This window comes from Agelaius tricolor, unplaced genomic scaffold (assembly GCF_023055355.1).
Source record: "Agelaius tricolor isolate 1412-34295 unplaced genomic scaffold, bAgeTri1.0.p SCAF_35, whole genome shotgun sequence".
In the NCBI taxonomy this organism is placed as follows: Eukaryota; Metazoa; Chordata; class Aves; order Passeriformes; family Icteridae; genus Agelaius; species Agelaius tricolor.
The window spans coordinates 2,063,316-2,084,248 of record NW_027269295.1 but is presented as its reverse complement, the minus strand read 5'-3'; the positions used below and the strand labels follow the sequence as shown (position 1 = coordinate 2,084,248).

Here is a 20,933-nt window from a genome sequence, read left to right as displayed (position 1 = left end):
CTTCTCTGTATTCTCATGGTGCAAGACTTGGAGATTTCTTTATGGTGCCGTGTTAACAGAGTTGCTCTCAGTTCCAGTGTTCAAAAATAAAAGCAGTTTCTTTTTGATATGTATGCTTGTAAATTTGTAAAACACAGGCTTAAAATTTCTCATCCTAAAAAGCACTATTTATTTAATATTTATTTATTCTAACTTTAAATCACAATTCCATTTCTAGGAAACACTGTAGTAAAGATTAAAACTTTTTGTTTGCTTTCATGCCAATTACTCTTACTGTAGTTGGAGTACTGGAGTTTCTGAATCTTACTCCAGAAAACTCAGGAGTTTACTCCTGACTATTAATTGTTAGAACACAGTCAACACCCAAATAACTGCAGAACTAAAATGTAGCTACTGCTTTTCATGCAAAGGAATCTACGGTCTTTGTCTTTAGACATTGACTAATATATAAAGCCTTGTTGCAGAAAGAAGTGACAAGGGGATCACATTTTGTGCAGCCCTCGGGTCACTTTGCTGCCTCCTGCAATTCTCACTCTTCCTCTGCTATTTTCTTGCTGTGAAACTCGCGGCTCTTCACTCGGAGCTTGTTGACCTGTGACTCTGCAATGTCAGCCCGCTCCTCGGCCTCCTCCAGCTCGTGCTGGATCTTGCGGAACTTGGACAGGTTGACATTGGACAGCTCCTCCTGTGACAGCAGAGGAAATCCGGGCTCAGGAACACAGAGCAGGGCTTTCACTCCTGCTGCAAGTCAGCCTTGTGGGGCTGCAAATCTCCACCACCCTCCCGTCACTGCTCACATATCAGCCTCACACAGAGCTCCTCATCCTCCCCTTTTCTGGACCCTACTGGGACAAGCTTCACCAGGACAGTATCCTGGTGTCCTTGCTCCATGTCAGGAGCAATTTCATAATTTCAATTTGTCATTTCTGTACTTATTCTCCCATTTGTTTAGTGTTCATGTGCTGAGGGAGTATATCTCGATGACACAGTTCCCCTCCTCACCAGATGATTTTTGACATTTTCAAAACTTCTGACATTCCTCTCCTGGACACCTGTGTGACACTCAGAGGAAGCAATGCTTTTTATTTCCCTGAGCAATACTCACAGCTTCCTCAGCTTGTCTCTTGTAGGATTTCACTTTCATTTGCAGCTTGTCCACCAGATCCTGCAGCCTGAGAATATTCTTCCTGTCCTCCTCAGACTAGAGTGTTGGCAGAGTGGAAAGAGTGAATTATTGCTTTCTGCACACCACAATATAGCATTTATCCATGCCATCCATGAGAATCTCTTTTGATTGGTGGAATAAGGGTGCATCAGCCCAAGGAGAGCTCCTGCCTTACCTGGTAGGTGAGTTCCTTCACCCTGCGCTCGTACTTGCGCACACCCTTCACGGCTTCAGCGCTGCGCTTCTGCTCAGCATCAACCTCCCCTTCCAGCTCCCGCACCTGCAAGGACAAGCCCAGCCCTGCAGCTGCCCTGGCAATGTCTCTCCAAGGAGGGACACGCTCACTCAGGCACAGCCCCAGCCCTACACACCCTGGCCTCCAGCTTCTGGATCTGCTTCTTCCCTCCCTTCAGTGCCAGCTGCTCGGCCTCTTCCAGACGGTGCTGCAGGTCCTTCACTGTCTGGTCCAGGTTCTTCTTCATCCTCTCCAGGTGGGCACTGGTGTCCTGCTCCTTCTTCAGCTCTTCTGCCATCATGGCCGCCTGATCAGAACAAAGGGTCAAAGCCATTTTGGGACTGGAGATATTTTGGGGAGACTACATTCACCATCAGCAATGCCAGGAGCACCCAACTCACATCCGTGATGGCCTTCTTGGCCTTCTCCTCAGCATTGCGGGCTTCCTGGATGGTATCCTCCATTTCACCCTGGATCTGGGCAATGTCCGTTTCCAGCTTCTTCTTGGTGTTGATCAAGCTGGTGTTCTGTGCAACAGGGAAAAAGCATTTTTTTTTTCCAGGTGCTTGACACTATTCTTAGAAAAATCAAATGACCTGTTTTTAATTATGGTTTTGTTACAGTTTCTTATGAAGAATACAAATAACTGATAAGTGGCAATGGTAGATTGCCAAAGACTATCTGTTGTATTTCAATTAAAATAGGAAAGCAGACATACTTATTCTCTAAATACTGTAGGTGTTATGTTATATGTGTTCAATTCTAGAATTTACCTGAGTGTGGAGGAGCTGAACTCTCTCACTTGCATCCAGAAGCTCCTGCTCAGCCAATTTCCTCGACCGCTCCGTCTGCTCCAGGGCTGCCCGGAGCTCCTCAACTTCAGCCTGCAGCAGGTTTGCTCTGCGCTCCACCATGGCCACCTGCTCCTTCAGGTCCTCCTGTGTCCTGAGAGCATCGTCCAAGTGCAGCTGAGTGTCCTGGAAAGAGAGAAAAGAGAGATTGGGAGGCATATCCTTCCTATTTTCTTTTTTTCCATATGAATTTCCATATAATTATGGAAAAGATAGAACAGTAGAAGAGAAATATTTGCAGCTGTGGAAGAAACCCATGAGCTCCTGGTCTGTATTGCCATACCTTGAGCACAGCCTGGGTGTTCCTCAGGTTCTTCTGTGCCTCTGCAGCCAAGCGATTGGCATGGCTCAGCTGGATCTCCATTTCATTCAGGTCTCCCTCCATCTTCTTCTTCAGCCTCAGGGCTTCATTCCTGCTCCTGATCTCAGCATCCAGAGTGCTCTGCATCGAGTCCACAATTCTGAGGTGGTTTCTCTTCATCTGATCAATCTCCTCATCTTTCTCTGCTATCTTCCTGTCAATCTCAGCCTTCACTTGGTTGAGCTCAAGCTGCAGGCGGAGGATCTTCCCCTCCTCATGTTCCAGGGAGGCCTGAAAAAAGTATAAAATCCAGTTAATCACAAAAAACAGCAATGTCAACAACTTTACATGAATTGTTATCACAAAGAATAATGTATAACCACAGGTCTGTGATTGAAAGAAAAAATAAAAAGCATACCTGTGGTTTTCAAAGATTTTACTGGTGTGAAGAAAAGCTGCTTCCTATGCCTCTGCTCTATTCTCAGAGCATAGAATTATTTCAATGTTACCTGAAGTTGCCAAGCTGTGTTGCAACTAATCAGGTAATGACAGAAGGCTTTACCTCAGCTTCCTCCAGGGAGGCTTGAAGTTCAGATTTCTCCTGCTCAATCTGCTTCTTCACTTTCTCCAGCTCATGAATTGCCTTTCCTCCCTCTGCAATCTGCTCTGTGAGGTCGGAAATCTCCTCTGCAAGGAAGGGAGAAAAGCGCCATGGTCAGGCAGAGAGCAGAATGGAGAAAGGCTCTGGTGCATCAAGGTGCCAGGCAAGATCTTATCCCAGCAGGCCCAGAGCTGTTAAGTGTGGCAGGTAGACAAGCTTGTGAGAAAGGCCAGGGAGGAGCAGAGGGCCAGGGACTTACGCTGCAAGTTCTTGTTCTCCCGCTTCATTGTTTCCAGGTGGTCCAAGGACTCCTCATAGGCATTCTTCATCTTGAACAGCTCCGTGCTCAGAGAGCGCGACTCCTTCTGCGAGGCCTCCAGCTCAGCCTGCGTTTCCTCATACTTCTGCTTCCATTCTGCCAGGATCTGAAGAGAAACGGGGGGTGAGTAGGGCTGTGGCCATCACGGGGCCCTGCTCTGGCCAGGAGTGCTGGTGCTGGAGGCCAAAAGACCTTGTCAAAGTTCTTCTGCTTCTTATCCAGAGCAGCACAGGCAGCGTTGGATCTCTCCACGTCAATCATCAGGTCCTCCACTTCATTCTGCAGCCTCTGCTTTGTCTTTTCCAGGGAGGCACATTTGGCATTGACAGCCTCAACATGTTCCTCTGCATCCTGCAGGCGCTGGGCCAGCTTCTTCCTGTGTTAAACATATCTCATGATTTAAGAGAAAAGGGAAAGTTGGGGCATGTGGTTGATGAGCTTTTCCCTGTCTCTCTGCCAGTCCCTGTCTTCTACAGGTTTGCCTGTGCTTTTTCTCCAACACCACATGCATTATAGGGTTTATTTGCTATTCTCCTTTTGCCCCAACCCCAAGCAGAACACTGATGTCTTCCCAATAATGTCACAGTGGTCTCCAGGCATTTCTGGTCTTAATCTCTGCTAGTCTTCCTCACTTTCCCCACGTACTTGGCCTCCTCCAGCTCCTCCGTGCGCTGAATCGCGTCCGTCTCGTATTTGGTTCTCCACTGGGCCACTTCACTGTTGGCCTTGGACAGGGCTCGCTGCAGCTCCCCCTTGGCCTCCTGCTCCTCCTCATATTGTTCCCGGAGCAAGTCACAGTCGTGGCGAGCAGACTGCAGGGCGTGGGCCAGGGCACTCTTGGCCTGCAGCAACAAGGGTATTGGGCCATGGAGCATAAAGATCCCAGGAAATTTGACTGAATATTAATGGGACACTGGATCATGCTTCTATGCAAATAGACAACTATGCATTCAATAACAAAAGAAGTTGGGACTGAATAAATGGAAGACTGGATAAACTGGAGTTAAAATTTAGCATGAAACAACTTGCACCAAATTACATGAGATTTTTTTCCCTGTCTCGTCATATAGTACAGTAGTCACATAAGTGTTTGGAGCACCTCTGAGAGAAGGAATCACCTTTATCTCTTCCTCCAGATGCCTCTTGAGTTCCTCAATCTGCTGGGTGAAAGCCTGTTTGCCTCTTGACAGCTGAGAAACCAAAGCATCCTTCTCTTCCACTTGACGTGAATATTCACCTGAGAAAATTTGCAGATACACAACAGTTTTAAGGCCATTCATGTTGATGCTAAAAACATTTGGAGATTGAAAACCAGATTGTTTTTAGTCCATGCTGAAATTTATGATCCCATTTCAAGCATTTTGCAGTGGTTCTCACACAGTGTGTTGAAAAGACCATGTGCCCAGAACAGTAATTTTTGCAATAACCCTGAGACATTATTGATCTGCACATGTAGATGAGGGTGTCTCACCTGACTCTGTCTGCAGACGAGCTCTTTGAGCATTGAGGTCATTGATCATGCGCTGATGCTCTTCTTCCTTGGACTTAATCTCACTCAGCTGATCTTCCAGAGTGCGGCACATCTTCTCCAGGTTAGCCTGTGTTTATGCAGGTGGAAAGGGATGATTTAAACATCCATGCATTAAAGAAGGCAAGGAGGAAGGATTGTCTTGTATTCCACTGCGTCAATGAACCAATAATTGTGTACCTTGGCTTTGGAGACAGACTCCATGTTGCTGGCCAAGTCATCAATCTCCATTTTCATCTCACTTTTCTCCTTCTCCAGCTTCTGCTTCACGCGTTGCAGGTTGTCGATCTGCTCGCCCAGCTCAGCTGTGCTGTCCGCGTGCTTCTTGCGCAGGGCGGCAGCCGTGGCTTCGTGCTGCAGCGTGGCCTCTTCCAGGTCACGGCGCATCTTCTGGAACTCTGCCTCACGCTTCTTGTTCATCTCCACCTGAGCTGCTGTGGCCCCTCCTGCTTCTTCCAGGCGCTCGCTGATCTCCTCCAGCTCCCTGGACAGGTCAGCGCGATGCTTCTCTGCTTTAGCGCGAGAGGTTCGCTCTGCCTCAATTTCCTCCTCCAGCTCCTCAATGCGGGCCTGCAGAACAGCAGGGACCCGTCACAGCTGTGCCCTCCTCCTGCCTGAGCTGAGCTGAGCAAGGCAGGGCAGGGAACAGAGACTTGCCTGCAGCTCCTTGATCTTCTTCTGAAATTGCATGCCCACTGCTTGTTCATCCTCGATCTTGGTCTGAATCTGGCTTATTTCAAAATCTTTCCTTTGGGACAAGTGAACCATGTTAGAGCTCCAAGAAAAAAGACACGTGCTGCAGCCCAGCACTCAGGTGCCCCAGAGCCACACTTACTTCTTCAGTTTCTCATCTAGCTGCTGCTTATCATTCTCCAAATCCATGATGCTGTCCTGGGCCAGCTTCAGGTCTCCTTCCAGTTTCCTCTTTGCTCTCTCCAGGTCCATGCGCAGTTTCTTCTCTTGCTCCAGGGACCCTTCCAGCTAAACACAAAAAGACCATCAGCCCTCTGCCAGCCACGTTGGACTCCATACCTGTCCTGTTCCTGCTCTATGTCTGTGTGCTTACATCATCCACTTGCTGTTCCAGCTTGGTCTTGGCCTTGGTCAGAGTATTGACTTTGTCTTCCTCTGCCTGCAGGTCATCCAGGGTTTGCTGATGGGCCTCTTGGAGGGCTTTCTTCTCCTTTGTCAGCTTGGCAATGGTCTCGTCCAGAGCTGCCATCTCCTCGGTCAGGTTTTTCACCTTTGAGAAGAAGGGTTCAAATATAAATTAAGTAGCTATAGAAGTCCTGTAATAACACACAGCCCATTTTCTGGAGTGCGAGTGACAGGTTCTACCTCATACCTTGTTTTCAGTGGCATGTTTTTCCTTCTCCACCTTGGCCAGTGTTAGCTCAAGGTCATCAATATCTTTCTTCAGCTCTGAACATTCATCCTCCAGCTTCCTCTTCTTGGCTGTCAACTCAGCATTAATTTCTTCTTCATCCTCAGCCCTTTCAGTCACTTCCTTAATTTTGGCTTCCAGCTGGATTTTGGTTTTGATGAGCTGGTCGCACCTTTCCTCTGCATCTGCCAAAGCATCTGCTTCCTAGTAGAGAAACATTCATTTGTTTAATAATCACAACTGTTTACAAAAGGTGAATAGAGAAATGGTATTTCTCACTGAGGAATAGAAACATGGAATAAATTTTTTTTGTTTTCTTCTAGGAAGTTGGTTTTTGCATAGACTCTTTTAAATCAGAGTAGGTTTTAATTCTATTTCATTGTTTTGCTCTCATCCATTATTCCCTCCACTTTTTCCTATGGATGAGAGCAAATGATGATATGAGATATTATCATCTTCTTATAAGATGATAATATCCAGTAGTACTTTTATTTTCAAGAGTTTAGATTACTTTCTCTCAAAGTTAAGTATTGTATATAAATGTGGAGAGATTTTTTTTCTTTATGTTTTCATAAGCTTTTCTTGGCAAGACTGACTTTGAAATAATTTTCTCTGAGCGAGATAAGTTTATATATTGTCTAGGTGCAATCAGAGGTTTCAGTTTGAACCTGAGTTTATTTTGAAACTGTAAAGCAAACATTTAAATACAGAAGGTAATGTTTAAATATTGACCAATCCCTTGATCTCCCAATGGACTTAGGAGGTACACATAGGGTTGGGAAAGAATGAAGAGGGTTTTTGTGTCCTCCTGGAAAAGTGGTCGCAGAAAGATAAGTGATATAACACATATCATAAATAATGGCATAAAGGTCTTTGGGCAACTGACTGAAACCAGAGAAAGTTGTCAAATTAATTGCTCCACAGACACTGCTAACTAAATTCTCAACCTCCAGTGACTATACTGGATGTTATATTGTGAGCCTGGAGAAAAAGACCAATGTGCATACATGCTTCAAAATCATTCCCAAGCTAGAACCTCCTATTATAATGGTGAAATTCAGTGGTCTGAATTCATATTAAAATATTTTCTCAGATAATTCTCTAACATGAGAGTAATGTGCTGTGAGGGTACCTAGAAGAAATACACTAACGATACTTACAGATTGCACTTGGAGCTGCAGGTCATTTTTCTCCTTCATTAGAGATGCCATTTTCTCTTCAATCTCCTTCCGCTTTGCCTCAGACTTTGCAAGCTCCTCCTTGGTTTTCTCAAATTCTTCCTTCATGTTTGCCATCTCCTTCTCAGACTCTGCACTCTTCAGCAGGGGCTTGATCTTGAAGAACAGCTTCATCCATGGCCAGTGTTTGACATTCATGAATGAACGAACGTTGTACTGGATGCAGAAGATGGATTCCCTGAGGCATAATTAAAAAGTGCAATGAATACTCTCAGTCTGACAAGTGTCAACACTTTTCCATGAGCAAAAGGAGCAAAAGGTCAAGACTTTGACTGAAGAAGAGGAAGGTGTACCTGCGCTCTACCCTTCTCTGGTACTCCACCCTCGCCAGGTAGCCCCTACACATGGCCTGGGTGCGGGTGATGAGCTGTGCCAGCTTCTCATCTCTCATCTCCTCCAGGACCCCTATCAGCCCAGCTTTGAAGAACACCTTGAGAGAGGGAACGTTGCAGCTCATCACTGTCAGGTAGAGAGAGCAAAGCCCAGGCAGGCAGTGAATGGGGGGTTTTGTACCTTGGTGTGTCCAAATTTGTACTGGGTGTGATCCACATCGATTGAACTAAGAAGCTTCTCAGAAGCCTTCTTGCTATCGATGAACTGTCCCTCAGGGATGGCACTGGCATTAAGCACCTTGTATCTGTGGAATTGGAGGAAACAGGAGGAAGACAATGTTCAGTCATAAGAAAGTTCTCTTCACTGAAAGCAAGAGCAGTGTTTGCAGCAGAACCAGGCTGAGGAAGTTGGAATTTCATCTCTCCATACTTAAAGACCCTGGCAAAGCTCAGTTGTGTGATGGAGAGACATTGGTGAGGACACCTGACTTATCTCTTCATTTCCTAGCTCTTACCTCTGTTTGAAGTCAGCATAGAGGACTCTGCTGGGGAACCCTTTCCTGCAGATCCTGATCCCTTCCAGCACGCCGTTACAGCGCAGCTGGTGCAGCACCAGCTCGTGCTCCATGGCACCTGGCAATGCAGAGCACAAATGAGGGGCACAGATTGCAGTGCAGAGGGGAATGGATGTAGGAGAGCAAGGATCTTTCAGCTTGTGGTTCTTACCAGGTGTTTTAGTCTCATTGGGGATGATGCAGCGCACAAAGTGGGGGTGAGTGCTCCGCAGATTGGTCATCAGCTTGTTCAGATTCTCCTGTGGGATCATGATTTAGTGTGGGTTTACAAGAAACATGGAAAAAATAACCCTTTGCATTCCTTGAATTTAACATGAAAGATTGATCAATGGAGATACACTGGGCTGAAAATTGTCAGCTGAGCATGCCTCAATCAATTGCTCAGTTCCTTCTGATTCCCAGCATTAAACCTCACCTTGTAGGACAAAAAAACTTACCCTCAACCTAATGAAGGCTAAAACGTGCAGAAGTTTTATGACAAAATTTTATGTTTATATTAAGTGTAAGTTTAGGTTTTTACAGTGCTATTTTTCATTCCATAGGATTTTTTTTCCCAATAGCAGTCTAAAGACAAGGTATTGTTAAAATATTTTTTTGGTAGTTGGTTGGTGGGTTGGTTGATTATTGGGGGGTTTTTTGCTTTTTTTTTTCTGTGTCTGAGCCAGCTAAAAATACAGAATAATTCTCTGCATATATGAAAAGAAAAGGTGTTTACATACCCGGAAAAGAGCTGAGACGGTCTGGAAAGAAGAGCCCTTCTTCTTGCCTCCCTTCTTACCACCACCACCTCCACTAGCCTCTGATAAAGTAAAGATAATGAGAATCTGTTGCTTTGGGGACCAACCACCATGCATCAAAGAGATGAATTGCAGAGAACTGACCTGCCTCTCCTCCAGCAGAGGCAAAGAGTAAAGCCAGGGTCTTCACAGAAGATTTCTGGTACAGCCCAATGACAGTTTCATTCAGAGGGTCCTTGTTCTTCTCCAGCCACCCAGCAATGTTGTAGTCCACTGTTCCAGCATAGTGCACCAGGGAGAAGTGGGCCTCAGCTTTGCCTTTGCCTGGCTTGGGCTTCTGGAAATTGTTGGACTTGCCCAGGTGCTGGTCATAGAGCTTGTTCTTGAAAGAGGTGTCAGTTGCCTTGGGGAACATGCACTCCTCTTCCAGGATGGAGAAAATGCCCATGGGCTGGGAGAAATCACAAGGAAGGAGGGAAGATAAGGTGAAAAGGTAGAAAGACTCAGAGATGAAATAACTTCCTGAGTGGAACAATATTACTGCTCTCAGGGATTGCTCTGTTCAACAAATCTAAAATAATACAAACTGATGTATCTGCAGTATCATATTTACCATTTCAAGCTGCATTTAGAAATAGTTATAAAATGACTGCATTTCTGAAAATACCTGACATTGTGAATTACAGAAATACCTTCTCAATGAGCTCAATGCAGGCAGCCAGGTCCATGCCAAAGTCAATGAACTCCCATTCAATGCCCTCCTTCTTGTACTCCTCCTGCTCCAGCACGAACATGTGGTGGTTGAAGAACTGTTGCAGTTTCTCATTGGTGAAGTTGATGCACAGCTGCTCCAGGCTGTTGAACTGCTCAGAGGAAGAATCCACAAGAACCAACCCTCATCAAATGTGCAAAATTCTTCATCATTCTCCTCCAGCCTTTATAAATCTCCCCAGTTAAAACACAACTGTATTACCAGGACCTCACTATAACAAAACCTATATGCAGCTCCAGAAAGAAATACCTACATAATGAAAATGAGAGAATTTTTGGAGCAGATTTTTTTAGTGAATCTGATAGAATTAATAAAATGCTTTGGCATTTTTTTATTCAGCAAACAAGATGAGTGCATGCTTGTCTCCAAATTGAAAGCCCTTGATATCTCTGATTAAACAAATAACTATTCCTTTCTTTGTTCTTTAAACATTTTGAACATCTTTAACATGCTATATATTTGTCAATGCATCTCCTACCTCTGCTCCAGAAGCTCTTTTATAAATTTATTGGAATTATTTTGGGTTATTTAATCCTTAACATTAAGCCCAAACAGCTGTAATTTTTTACATTACAATGTAAAAAATTCTATTTGTTGCTTCTGCACAAACAACATGACTCTGTGCTTGTACTGATGGAGCTTTTGAGGATTTTGTTTTCTGTTAGAAAAGAAAATGACTGGGTTTTTTCCTACATAAAATCACAAATGACTAGCATGTTAAACATTCAGAGGAATATGACTCTGATATAACAATCTTTCTCTTCAAGAGCAGCCCTCAAACCTGAAATCCTTACATCAAAGATCTCGAAGCCAGCAATGTCCAGGACACCAATGAAGTACTGCCTGGGCTGCTTCGTGTCCAGCTGTTCGTTGATGCGAACAACCATCCACAGGAACATCTTCTCATAGACAGCCTTTGCCAGGGCACCCACTGAATTGTATACCTAAACCAAAGGAGAATGGAGCAGAAGGAAAATAGTGCCCAAAGGGAGAGAGTAAATCAAGTCAGAGGTTCCCAGTCACCAAGTGGTTGTTGTTACCTGCTGCACAGTTTGGCCCTTGGTCACGTATTCATTCCCCACCTTGACTCGGGGGTAGCAGAGGGCCTTGAGCAGGTCTGCTGAGTTCAGACCCATCAGGTAGGCAGCCTTGTCAGCAACTGATCACGAAGAGAGAGGGAGGAAGAAACAGGGGAGAAGTGATAATTGAAAGTGGATATCCTCTAAGATGTAACTGTTGGTCTCAGCACTGAAATTTTGTGATATCTTGAAGGGAAGTTTAGAAGCATGAATAGTCTGGAAGCTGAGATTTATGCATTTGTGATAGTAAACAGAAGGAAAATACATGATTGCCAACTTCCACCTATCCATATCTGTTATTAGGAATTCTACAAGGCTTCAATACCTTCGGTGCCATCAGGCTCTGCCTGCTCCTCTCGTTGTTTCTGCTTGAACTTGAGGTTCCCATAGTGCATGACAGCCCCTGTCAGCTTGTAGATGGCTGTTCTCTCATCAGCAGTGAAGCCCAGGATTTCAATGGCACTCTGGCAACAGAATCACTCAAATAAATCTCCAGGCCATTACAAGGAAATTTCACCACACCAATATGCTCTGCGACACTTACATCCGTAGCCATCAGCTCCTCCTGGTCGTTAATGCTGGCGACAGTGATCTCACCTTGACTCACAAACTGGTAGTCATATGGGTTGGTGGTGATGAGGAGCATGTCTGTAAAGAGGAATAGGATGTATCTGGGTGTGAGAATGAAGATAAATATTTAGCACAGTCAGATTTTATCAAAAAATTCATAATACTTCATACCGATTAACTCTGGCTTCTTGTTGGACATGATCTGATAAAAGATGTGGTAGCTCCTTTCCGCCTTGAGCTGGAAAGTGACTCTGGACTTCTCCAGAAGATCTGGTAAGGAAGGTAGGATAGAGTCAGGCCTGAGAAAGAACACCGAAGTGGAAAGGGAGGAAGGAATGGGATCAAGTCTGATAGTCTCTTACATGTTTCAATGTCAGCAGAAGCCAGTTTGCCTGTGGCACCAAAGTGGATTCTGATGAATTTGCCCTGTGAAGCAGAAGCAGCAGCAGGTCAGCCTGGATGTGTTCTGCTGACATCTCCTTTGCATGAAGAACTTCTCAGGCATCAAGTGTGTTGCCATGAGGGGGGGAGATCTTATGCAAAGCAAGAACTCACAAAGCGTGAGGAGTTGTCATTCCTCACGGTCTTGGCATTTCCAAAGGCCTCCAGCAGTGGGTTGGCGCTGATGATTTGATCCTCAAGCGTTCCCTGCAGGGACATCATTATTCAGTGACTGTGTTTGGTTGGCAGGGCAATGACATGCCAAGCATTCAGTCTGTCCTTCCTGACTCACCTGCATTTTGCCTGATGACTTCTCCTCCTTTTTCTTGTCCCCACTGGCTGCAATTGTTGCAAAGTACTGGATGACACGCTTTGTGTTCACAGTCTTCCCGGCCCCGGATTCTCCGCTGCCAAAGCCAAGAGAGAAGCAGAGGGTGCGTGGTCAGGCAGGAGGTGCCCTGGCACCGGGCAGCCCCGCAGGGACCCGCGCAGGGGGGGTACCTACGTGATCAGGATGGACTGGTTCTCACGATCTGTGAACAAGGCAGAAACACAGTGCTCAAAACTCAATAAACAACAAAGAAAGAATCAAACATAATCAGGTAAGTCTAATGTTTTGCTTGATGTCAGCTTCACTTAAAGAATCAAACCTCCAAAGCACATCACTGAATGCAGAGATATCTTTCATTTAAAATAGTAGAAACAATGCTATGAAGATAGTAAACTCCAACAGATTTGTATGTCAGATCCAAGAAAGATTTGAAAAAGTCTCTTCACTTTGCTAAGACAGAGAATCCCTTCAGAGAATTTAATGGTCCAATGTCCCTAAAGACTAGACAGAGCCACTCACCAGTCAGCATGAACTGATAGGCGTTGTCAGAGATGGAGAAGATGTGTGGAGGGGCCTCCTGGCGCTTCTTGCCTCGGTAGGCCAACACCACCTCGGGGTTGTACACCGGCAGCCACTTGTAGGGGTTGACGGTGACGCAGAAGAGACCCGAGTAGGTCTGCAAGGAAGGGACACAGCACCTTGGCTTCCCCTGAGGCTGGCCCAGCAGCTGCTGAGGCTGCCCAGAGGAAGCTGCTGCTGCCACTTACGTAGATCATCCAGGCTGCGTAACGCTCTTTGAGGTTGTACAGCACAGCAGGTTCGTGCAGGTGGGTCATCATGGCCATGTCCTCGATTTTGTCATACTTGGGAGGGTTCATCGAGAAGATTTGATCTTCTTTCACAGTCAGGGTCTGTCAAGGAAACAAAAGATCCCCACGTGTCTCTGAAAAGCTCAGTGTTCAGATAATGTTTTCCTTCGGCCTTGTTTTTGACTCACCTCTCCCCCTTCAGTCTTGACAGTGACTTTGCCTGATTCCCTGCCCGTGATTGTCCCTTTCACAAAGGATTCCTTTGCATGTACCACGAAGACTGATGTCTTGGCATCAAAAGGTTTGTTCTGGGCCTCAATTCTCTCCTTCTCTGACTTTCGGAGGTAAGGAGCCGCCTCCCCAAAGATGGCCATCTCAGCGTCCGAAGACATGGCTGCACTTTATGGAGGGGTTTGTCCGCAGAGAACACTGTGGAGGAGCAGATATTTTGCCCAAATGAGTCTATATTTTTCCTTGTCACACACTTGATTGATAGACCCTAAGAGCGTAATAGAAAATGTGATTTGGGAAGGATCTTGAGTAGTTCTTTGGTTCACCTTCCTGTGCAACCAGGGCCAATATTGGAAGCAGGTTCCCACAGATTTTTCCAAGAAGTTTTTATTATTTCAAAGAACAGATATTTCTTAGTGCCTTTGCATCCCAGTTTAATGTCTGATGCCCCTGATGTTGATTTTTTTCCCCTATTTATTGCCTAATCAAAATTTCTGTGGCTGAAACCTGTGTTTTTTATCCCTCAGCCTTTCACTCTGCCCATCTGAGAAGTCTGCCTCTTTCTATGATATAAGCATCTTCTTTTTGTTAAAGATAACAATAAGATAACCACTTTTTAATTTCATCCCAGTGTAGACAAATTTCACCATTGCAGCCTATTTTCATACATCATTTTTTCCTACTTATTTTGAAAGATCTCCACTGGATTCCTTCCAGAATGTCACTGTCTGGTCACCAGAAAGCACCAAACTGAACATAGTGCTCCAGATATGGGAGCTGAATGCAGGGAAAGAATCACTTGTCTTCACCTGCTGACCATGCTTTCATGAGTGTCTGACAATGTGCTGCTGATCTTCCTTTCCCCAAAGGCACACAGTGACACTTGCATCCAAATTCATGACCCTTTTCTGCAAAGTGGTTCTCCAGCCAAAATGAAATACAACAGCTTCTGTTGCATGGGACTATTCTTTCTCACATGCAGGATTTGTGAGGTTCTTATCAGCTTCAGGGTGAAGCTTTCTGAGGATCTTTTCCAGGGTAACATTGCCCTGTAGCATATTTGCAAGTTTCTGTTTGTTGTCGTCTATAATTCCCAAGGATGCATTCCATGAATCATTTGGGTTGCTATTGGTCCACAAGGTGTTCTGAGGACTATCATGATGGCTTTTGCTGATCTGCATCATTCACTAGAGCTGTTTGCTTCTCATCCCAAATGATTTCAGTAGTATGTGAGCAACTGCCATGTCAGGACACATAATTCATCAGGTTAAAATACTGCACAACCAACCGTATCTTCTTATGTTAATTCTTTGTGGAAATAACTCTAGGCAAAGCTAGAAACCTCAGTAGAAGATATCTAAAAGCCAGATATCTAAAAGCCAGATATCTAAATCCAGTACTAGACTTCAAAAGAAATGCCATGTGGCCAGTAATAGAAAGGATCTGAATTCAAAGGAAGTAAGACAGGCAGCTTGGTAAGATGTCTTGTCACAATTTTTAGTTAGGTAAATAACCAAAACATTAACAAACATTTGCAGCTACTCCTAATAGCATGCAGATCTTCCATTTTACTCAGTCTTCTTTCAGAGGAAGAGGAGCAGTACCTCCCCTTTTTTGTTGTTTGGTTAGTTAGATAGCTATTTTTGCATTTTTATCAGGTTTACTAGTAGGAGGTGTACATGCAGATTATAATCCTGGAGTATCATTTGGAAAGCATTTTCATAACATTTCTTGGCCAGTTTCATATGCAGCAATAATTACAATTACAAGTCTGTAAGACTTTGCAACATTCTGTTCTGTTGGCTACCTCTGTCTGTCTGTCTGGACTTCATGCCAGAATAGATCATTTACCTCAGTGTTCCATAATTAAACATAAGGAATCCCCAAGAAGCATTTCCTGGCATTACACAGTGGCTGTGTGTTCTAGCACAGCCACTTATGAAAATTTGCTAGCTGTGAGCAGCCTGCCCAACCATCAGCATGCTTTATTAGTTATAGCAGAACACTTGCCAGGAACACATACAGCAATTGCCTACAGAATTTTACAGTGATTTGTCATCATGAAGAAATCTGTTCTACAGAAATCTTCCACCTTTCTCTGTCCCTTAAATGCAAGCAAATGTGGCTCTTACCTCTTATGCTATGAGAAGATGCCTTGCAGTCTGGGAGGTGATCAGTGCTGTAAAGCAGAACCATGAGATCTCTCATTATTGCTGCACACAATTCCACAGACAGGTCACAAAGTGAAAATACCAACATGCTTTATGATACAAATATCAAATCCTTCCAGGTACATGGACATACATCAGGACAGCAGGGCTGGAGAGGGAATGTCCCTTTCTGCCCACCACAGACGTGCACTTACCATGAATTTCCTCTGCAGACAGAGCAGCCCAGATCCAAGGACTCTTTTATAAGGTCCGGTCAGCGCATGCTGCAGATGCCTCCTCTGTCTTTGGGCAAAGCATTTCTGGCAAACCTTGTTTTTGGCAAAGCATTGTCTGGCAAACCGAATGTACTGAAAACTGGAAAGTGATGTTACTAGATATAATTAGAAAATTTTTGTGTCTTCCTAGCTATGTGAATAAATCGCCTATAAATAATACGAGGAGATTCCTAAGGGGGGAAATACAGCTAATGATGACTAGAGGAATGAAGGTAAGCACTAATAACTGTAAGGCCATGGATGCTCCATGAGTCTGAGCTAAGGGAGCAAGGGAAAACCATTCCCTGGGCGAGCATAGTGACATTTGAATGCATACTTCAACTTATTCTGAGGACATCATATCTCTGATGACAGATGTCCTTTCACAGAGCTCTCTACTTACGGATCTTGGACATGATATGTGGATTTCACTGCTGTCTGCATTGCTTACCTTAGTCAGATTATTACATATTACTCTTTATTCATATTACTCTGTATCCATATATCTCTGCAGGGCTGGATTCTATTGGTGCCGGAAGCAAAACACAGCCAAGCTGAACGAGACAGGGCAGAATGAAGGATGTCTATGGGAACAGTCTGTTCTGCCCAGAAAGGCAGCTTGGGCAAAGCACTGCAGTGCTGATATTCTCCATGGAGGAAAGGGGATTCAGGCATCCTGAAGACAGGCTCTTGATGAGAAGAAGATCGCAGAACGACAGAACCTGGTCCAACTCGTCTTGGACAGGGGAGTTTCTTTAATAAATAACAATATCTGGATTTTCTGAGTCAGCAACAATGTCTTGATGTATTTTACGTCTAAACCTAATTTTTATACTATGAATTTGTCCTTTGCCTGGCATCAAGTAGTTGTACACCAGAGGGATATGCCCATCACTTTGGTGGAAAACCTAATGTATCCCATTATTGTACCCCAGCAAGTTCCATTATTTATCCAAGTCTGAGGCCTACAGGCATGTCTTAAATTAAAAAAAAAGAAAAAGAAAAAGAAAAAAGAAAGAACAAAAAAAACAGAGTAGGTATTGCTGTTGAAGAGCTATAAGTGAGCTTCCTGCTCTCAATGACAGAAAAATCCTCAGACAACAAGGTTACAGATAAAATGAAAAATAGTAATTATTTTAGCGCAAAAAATGAATGGAATTTGTCATAAATGTAAACATTATAGACTCAGAGAATTCAACACTGAGGTTCTATTTGCAAAAAAATAATTGGAACAAGTTAATATTAAGAAATTTAGACTCCCAGGCAGGGGCACATTGCCTCCAGCTTGAAATGAGAGCATGTAAAAATTGGGTCGATTGGATGTAAATGTAACTGCAGTCTGAGTAGGCATTTTTTTATATTTCCTGGGAAGTGGAATGTTAACAATCACCATGCCTGTAAAGTCTGCTGGCATAAATATGGCACAAATCACTTCCTAGAAGCAAAATTCTGATTTTCCTGAAGTAGGTGTGTACTGAAGGCTAAAATGAGAGCAGAGATCATAACTTGATGTTGGATCCATATAAGCTGTATGACAATGGGGTAAATATAAATTGTATATAAATTTATTATATAAATTAAATAATAAATTGTATATCAAAATAATATAAATTTATAATAAATTTATATTCTATATAAATTCTAAGGTGAGATGAGAGCTTGTTAGAAATAATGGCTGGGAGAGAGTTCAGATCATCAGATGTTGATTTCTCAAGGTCAGGATTGAAGGCACGAGTAGTTCATTGAGACAGTAGTTCATGTTGGGACTCAGGTGTTTATAATTTCTTATCAGTGAAACAGCCTCACAACCATGAGTTCTGCAGCCTTTTCTTAGCAAGGCACAAGATGGCCAACAATCTCTTGATACAAGGTCTTTTAAGACTAAACTATACAATTAAGAAATGACACCTAGATTATTTTCCCTTTTAACCCAATAACTGATCCCTTGAAGCCCAAAATGCAGACTTTTCTGCCCAATTACAAAACATCACCTAAACCCATGAAGAAGAAGGAAGAAGGCAAAGAAGAAGGAAGAAGAAGGTAAAGAAGGACAACCTGCCTTCACCCTAAAACCTCTATCTTCCTTCACATTCATTACTACATTCTAAAACCCCAAACTCTGAGTTTTCCACCCTGTGATATTACACACTTCTATCCAACTACACACCCGCAATCCCAGTGCTCTCAACCAATTTTGGAAGCCTTCTCCACAGCCTCAGGTCAATTGCAGTGCTCTCCTGTGGGTCTGTGCCTTTCAGCACAGAAACTTTAGAAGTCTCAGCATCCAGGGTTCCAACAATCAGAGCAAGTCACAGAAGTGCTGTAAGTCTTCACCAAGAGGCAAGATAATGCTGAGTTCATGAGCTAACACTCTACTGGCATGGGGTAAGACCCTGGTGATACAGAAATACCCTGTACAGTATCAGCCAAGTCTACTGTAGGGGCAAGACATTCTTGAGCTTCAACTCACCCAATGCAGCAAAATGCAGCAAACCTTTGCTCTGCTCCAGACCTGAGACAATGTACTTCAGGGTCACCATGTCTGCCCAGCTGCCACCATTTCTGCCACCCTATTTGCTCCTTTTTCTCATATGGAACTTTGCTGGCCCCTCAAAAAGCCCAAAGGCAGCTGATGGTGTTTCAGGCCTGCCATCAGTGCCACTCCTATGGCTTCTTTCCTCTCCAAAATGTGCCAGCCTCATGTTCTTCCTTCAGAACTCGTCCTCCCTCTGCCCCTGGCCAGCACCCAAGGGGCACCAGTGAGCCACCCACTTGCTTTTAGGGGGGACAGACCTGCCAGGACCTACAGGCCAGCCCAGAGCATTGTCCTGGCAGTGGCTCAGCCTCAATGGTGTCTGAGGCCGTGTGGCAGCAGGGTCTGCACACACCTTGTCCCACCTTGAACCAAATGCCCTCCCACCTCTCCTGCTACCTGCACCACCACCTGAGGGTCAGCTCTGTGTGCAAACACATCTTCTTTTCACTCAGGAAAGAACACTTTTCTGTGGTTTGCCCTATGACAGCCTGTTGTCTTCAATTGGTCTGGGAAATGTCCCAAATAGCAAATTGGGCTCCCCTGTGCCAAAGATGTTACCAATATTTCTCTGAGGACATACTGAGCTGGACACTTTGACCGCAACCCCACCATTCGGATTGGTTTCTCCCCCTTTTATTTTGATTTATTTTCTTTCCATCAAACTTCCTCCCTGTCAGCACTGAGCAAGTAACACGTGTGGCTAATACAGAAAAGAAATAGGGAGGTTGGTGCCTTCCAGCCAGGTCAGCCAGAGGACCTTGCCAAATACATTTGTCATTCACTTGTTGTCTCAGACACTGCCAGATTATTTTGAGCAGCAAAGGCCCCTGCAGCCCTGCCAGCTGAAGGGCACCAGCTGGCAGATTGGCTGTCTGGTGGGAAGTGCTCCTTTCCCTATCTCCCAGTGCTCAGTGCCTGCCTGGTTTCCAGCTTTACAGAGGTTTTCCTGCTGGATTTTTCCAGATCCTGGCTGTTCTGATCCAGCTAGATCAGGAATGCCACAGCTCCTTGCCTGGACAGTCTCATCTGTAGAAGATGACAGGTTAATCTGTTTTGGCCTGCTTTTGACAAACTGCCTTTCATCCATTTTTTCCTGTAGCAGGTCTTGCAGAAGGTAACAGCCCTTTGGACAGTCATTCCTTCCCCAGACTTTGTCATTCCTAGTCCTTACTCTAGTCCATACATGGTGTGTGCATGGTGTATGAAGGCAGGTCTGGAAATCCCTCCTGAAGGGGAACGAGCAGGTATGGTCCCAGGAGAAGAGAATTTCTCCCCAGCTTGTCATCTGGTCCCACCAAATGTTCAATATTGTCTGGTCTCTGCTATGGCCACAGGAGCACTCCATGGCAGCCCCTCCAGAATGAGCTTTCAGTGGGCTGAACACTGGAGTCTCATGATTCACAGAGGCATTCAGGGCTGGCTTGACTGGTGGGAGAATCTTCCCCAGCCTCACCATTCTGGATCATTTAGTCAGTCTGTCATAAATTTGAACCACAATAGCCTCCAGATAGAATAGGGGATATAGGTAAACTTCAGCTTCTTTACCTACAAGCAGGCAGCAGAAAGGAACTGCCTTTGTTATCACAAAAGTTGACTTATGTTTTTGATAGAGGGCTTTCACTACAAGTGTCTGAGCCTTGCTTTGCCTTGCCAGAGGGAGAACCATCCATGTGCAAGTGAGGGGATGTGTGCTGGAAGGATTAAGGTGTTTAGTGTGGATGTGTCCTGAAGGAAGATGAAGAATGTTCCCCCCACCTTGCTCCCCACAGCCCCCACATTGTCAGAAGGACCTGCGGGAGCCTCATGGCCCCTGATGGACTTTTGTCCCAGAAATTCACCAGCTTCTCCATTTTTTTCCTGAGCTTTCCAAAAACCTCACAGGTAACACAGACAAACCTACGGCTATTTACATTTACTCCTTCAAATTATCTGATACACCAGATATTTTATTCAAAAACCTCCACCATGGGATCTGCAGCTTGCCAGTGCTGCAGTCAGCCATGCTGTCATATGAACTGGGTGTGCTGGAGGCATCAGTGCACCCTGTGGACCCTGATTAACTGTCTGGCAGGGAATATTCACACTGCTGCAGCAGCATTTCTGCTGCCTCTGGGTAAAACGAGAGCTCCCAGGAGCATTAGCACATGCTGAAAACAAATGCTGATGCTCTGATCTGCTGGAGCAAAACTTCTCATCCCTACTCTTCTACTAAGACCTAGCTGAGCACTGGACCATTGCAATGGTAAGGACATACTTTGTATATAAAAACCGGGAAGAATCAGATCAGACTAAAGTAAAGTGTATTTCTTGCAGGCTGTTTGTGTGTCATACTGTGGCTGCTGTGATGAGTTGCCCAGCAAAGAAACATGGTTTGGAGATCTATTAGGCATCCCTAATCCATGCTGGTGCAGGGAATGAAAAAAAAAAATAGTAAGAAACATGAACTGACCTAGAAGAAAGTTATTAATTTTCA

General features: G+C 44.6%; 1 protein-coding gene across 1 annotated transcript; it reads right to left on the bottom strand.

Moving 5' to 3' along the window:
- Positions 1–199: 199 nt before the first annotated feature.
- Positions 200–15,928, bottom strand: LOC139602789 (myosin-1B-like). The gene is made up of 40 exons (XM_071452960.1): positions 15,865–15,928; positions 15,632–15,678; positions 13,457–13,697; positions 13,227–13,370; positions 12,979–13,135; positions 12,634–12,661; positions 12,421–12,535; positions 12,243–12,335; positions 12,050–12,113; positions 11,859–11,957; positions 11,662–11,765; positions 11,443–11,581; positions 11,079–11,197; positions 10,833–10,982; positions 9,959–10,129; positions 9,411–9,717; positions 9,249–9,328; positions 8,681–8,768; positions 8,470–8,587; positions 8,136–8,259; positions 7,916–8,052; positions 7,545–7,800; positions 6,346–6,588; positions 6,067–6,243; positions 5,836–5,981; positions 5,658–5,748; positions 5,181–5,570; positions 4,944–5,070; positions 4,591–4,709; positions 4,118–4,314; positions 3,665–3,848; positions 3,413–3,578; positions 3,115–3,239; positions 2,535–2,843; positions 2,174–2,377; positions 1,802–1,927; positions 1,537–1,707; positions 1,341–1,445; positions 1,106–1,201; positions 200–685 (listed from the first exon to the last, which is right to left on the bottom strand). The coding sequence occupies exons 3-40, from the start codon at positions 13,658–13,660 to the stop codon at positions 530–532; spliced, it is 5,829 nt and encodes a 1,942-aa protein (XP_071309061.1). The 5' UTR covers positions 13,661–13,697; positions 15,632–15,678; positions 15,865–15,928; the 3' UTR covers positions 200–529.
- Between the last annotated feature and the right edge of the window lie 5,005 nt (positions 15,929–20,933).

Excerpts from the sequence above, each read along its gene's own strand:
- LOC139602789 (XM_071452960.1), bottom strand. The coding sequence starts at position 13,660 with ATGTCTTCGGACGCTGAGATGGCCATCTTTGGGGAGGCGGCTCCTTAC. Across the intron at positions 4,710-4,943 it reads TCGTCTGCAGACAGAGTCAG|GTGAATATTCACGTCAAGTG; the intron begins GTGAGACACCCT and ends AAATTTTCTCAG. Across the intron at positions 1,928-2,173 it reads TTCAGCTCCTCCACACTCAG|AACACCAGCTTGATCAACAC; the intron begins GTAAATTCTAGA and ends CCTGTTGCACAG.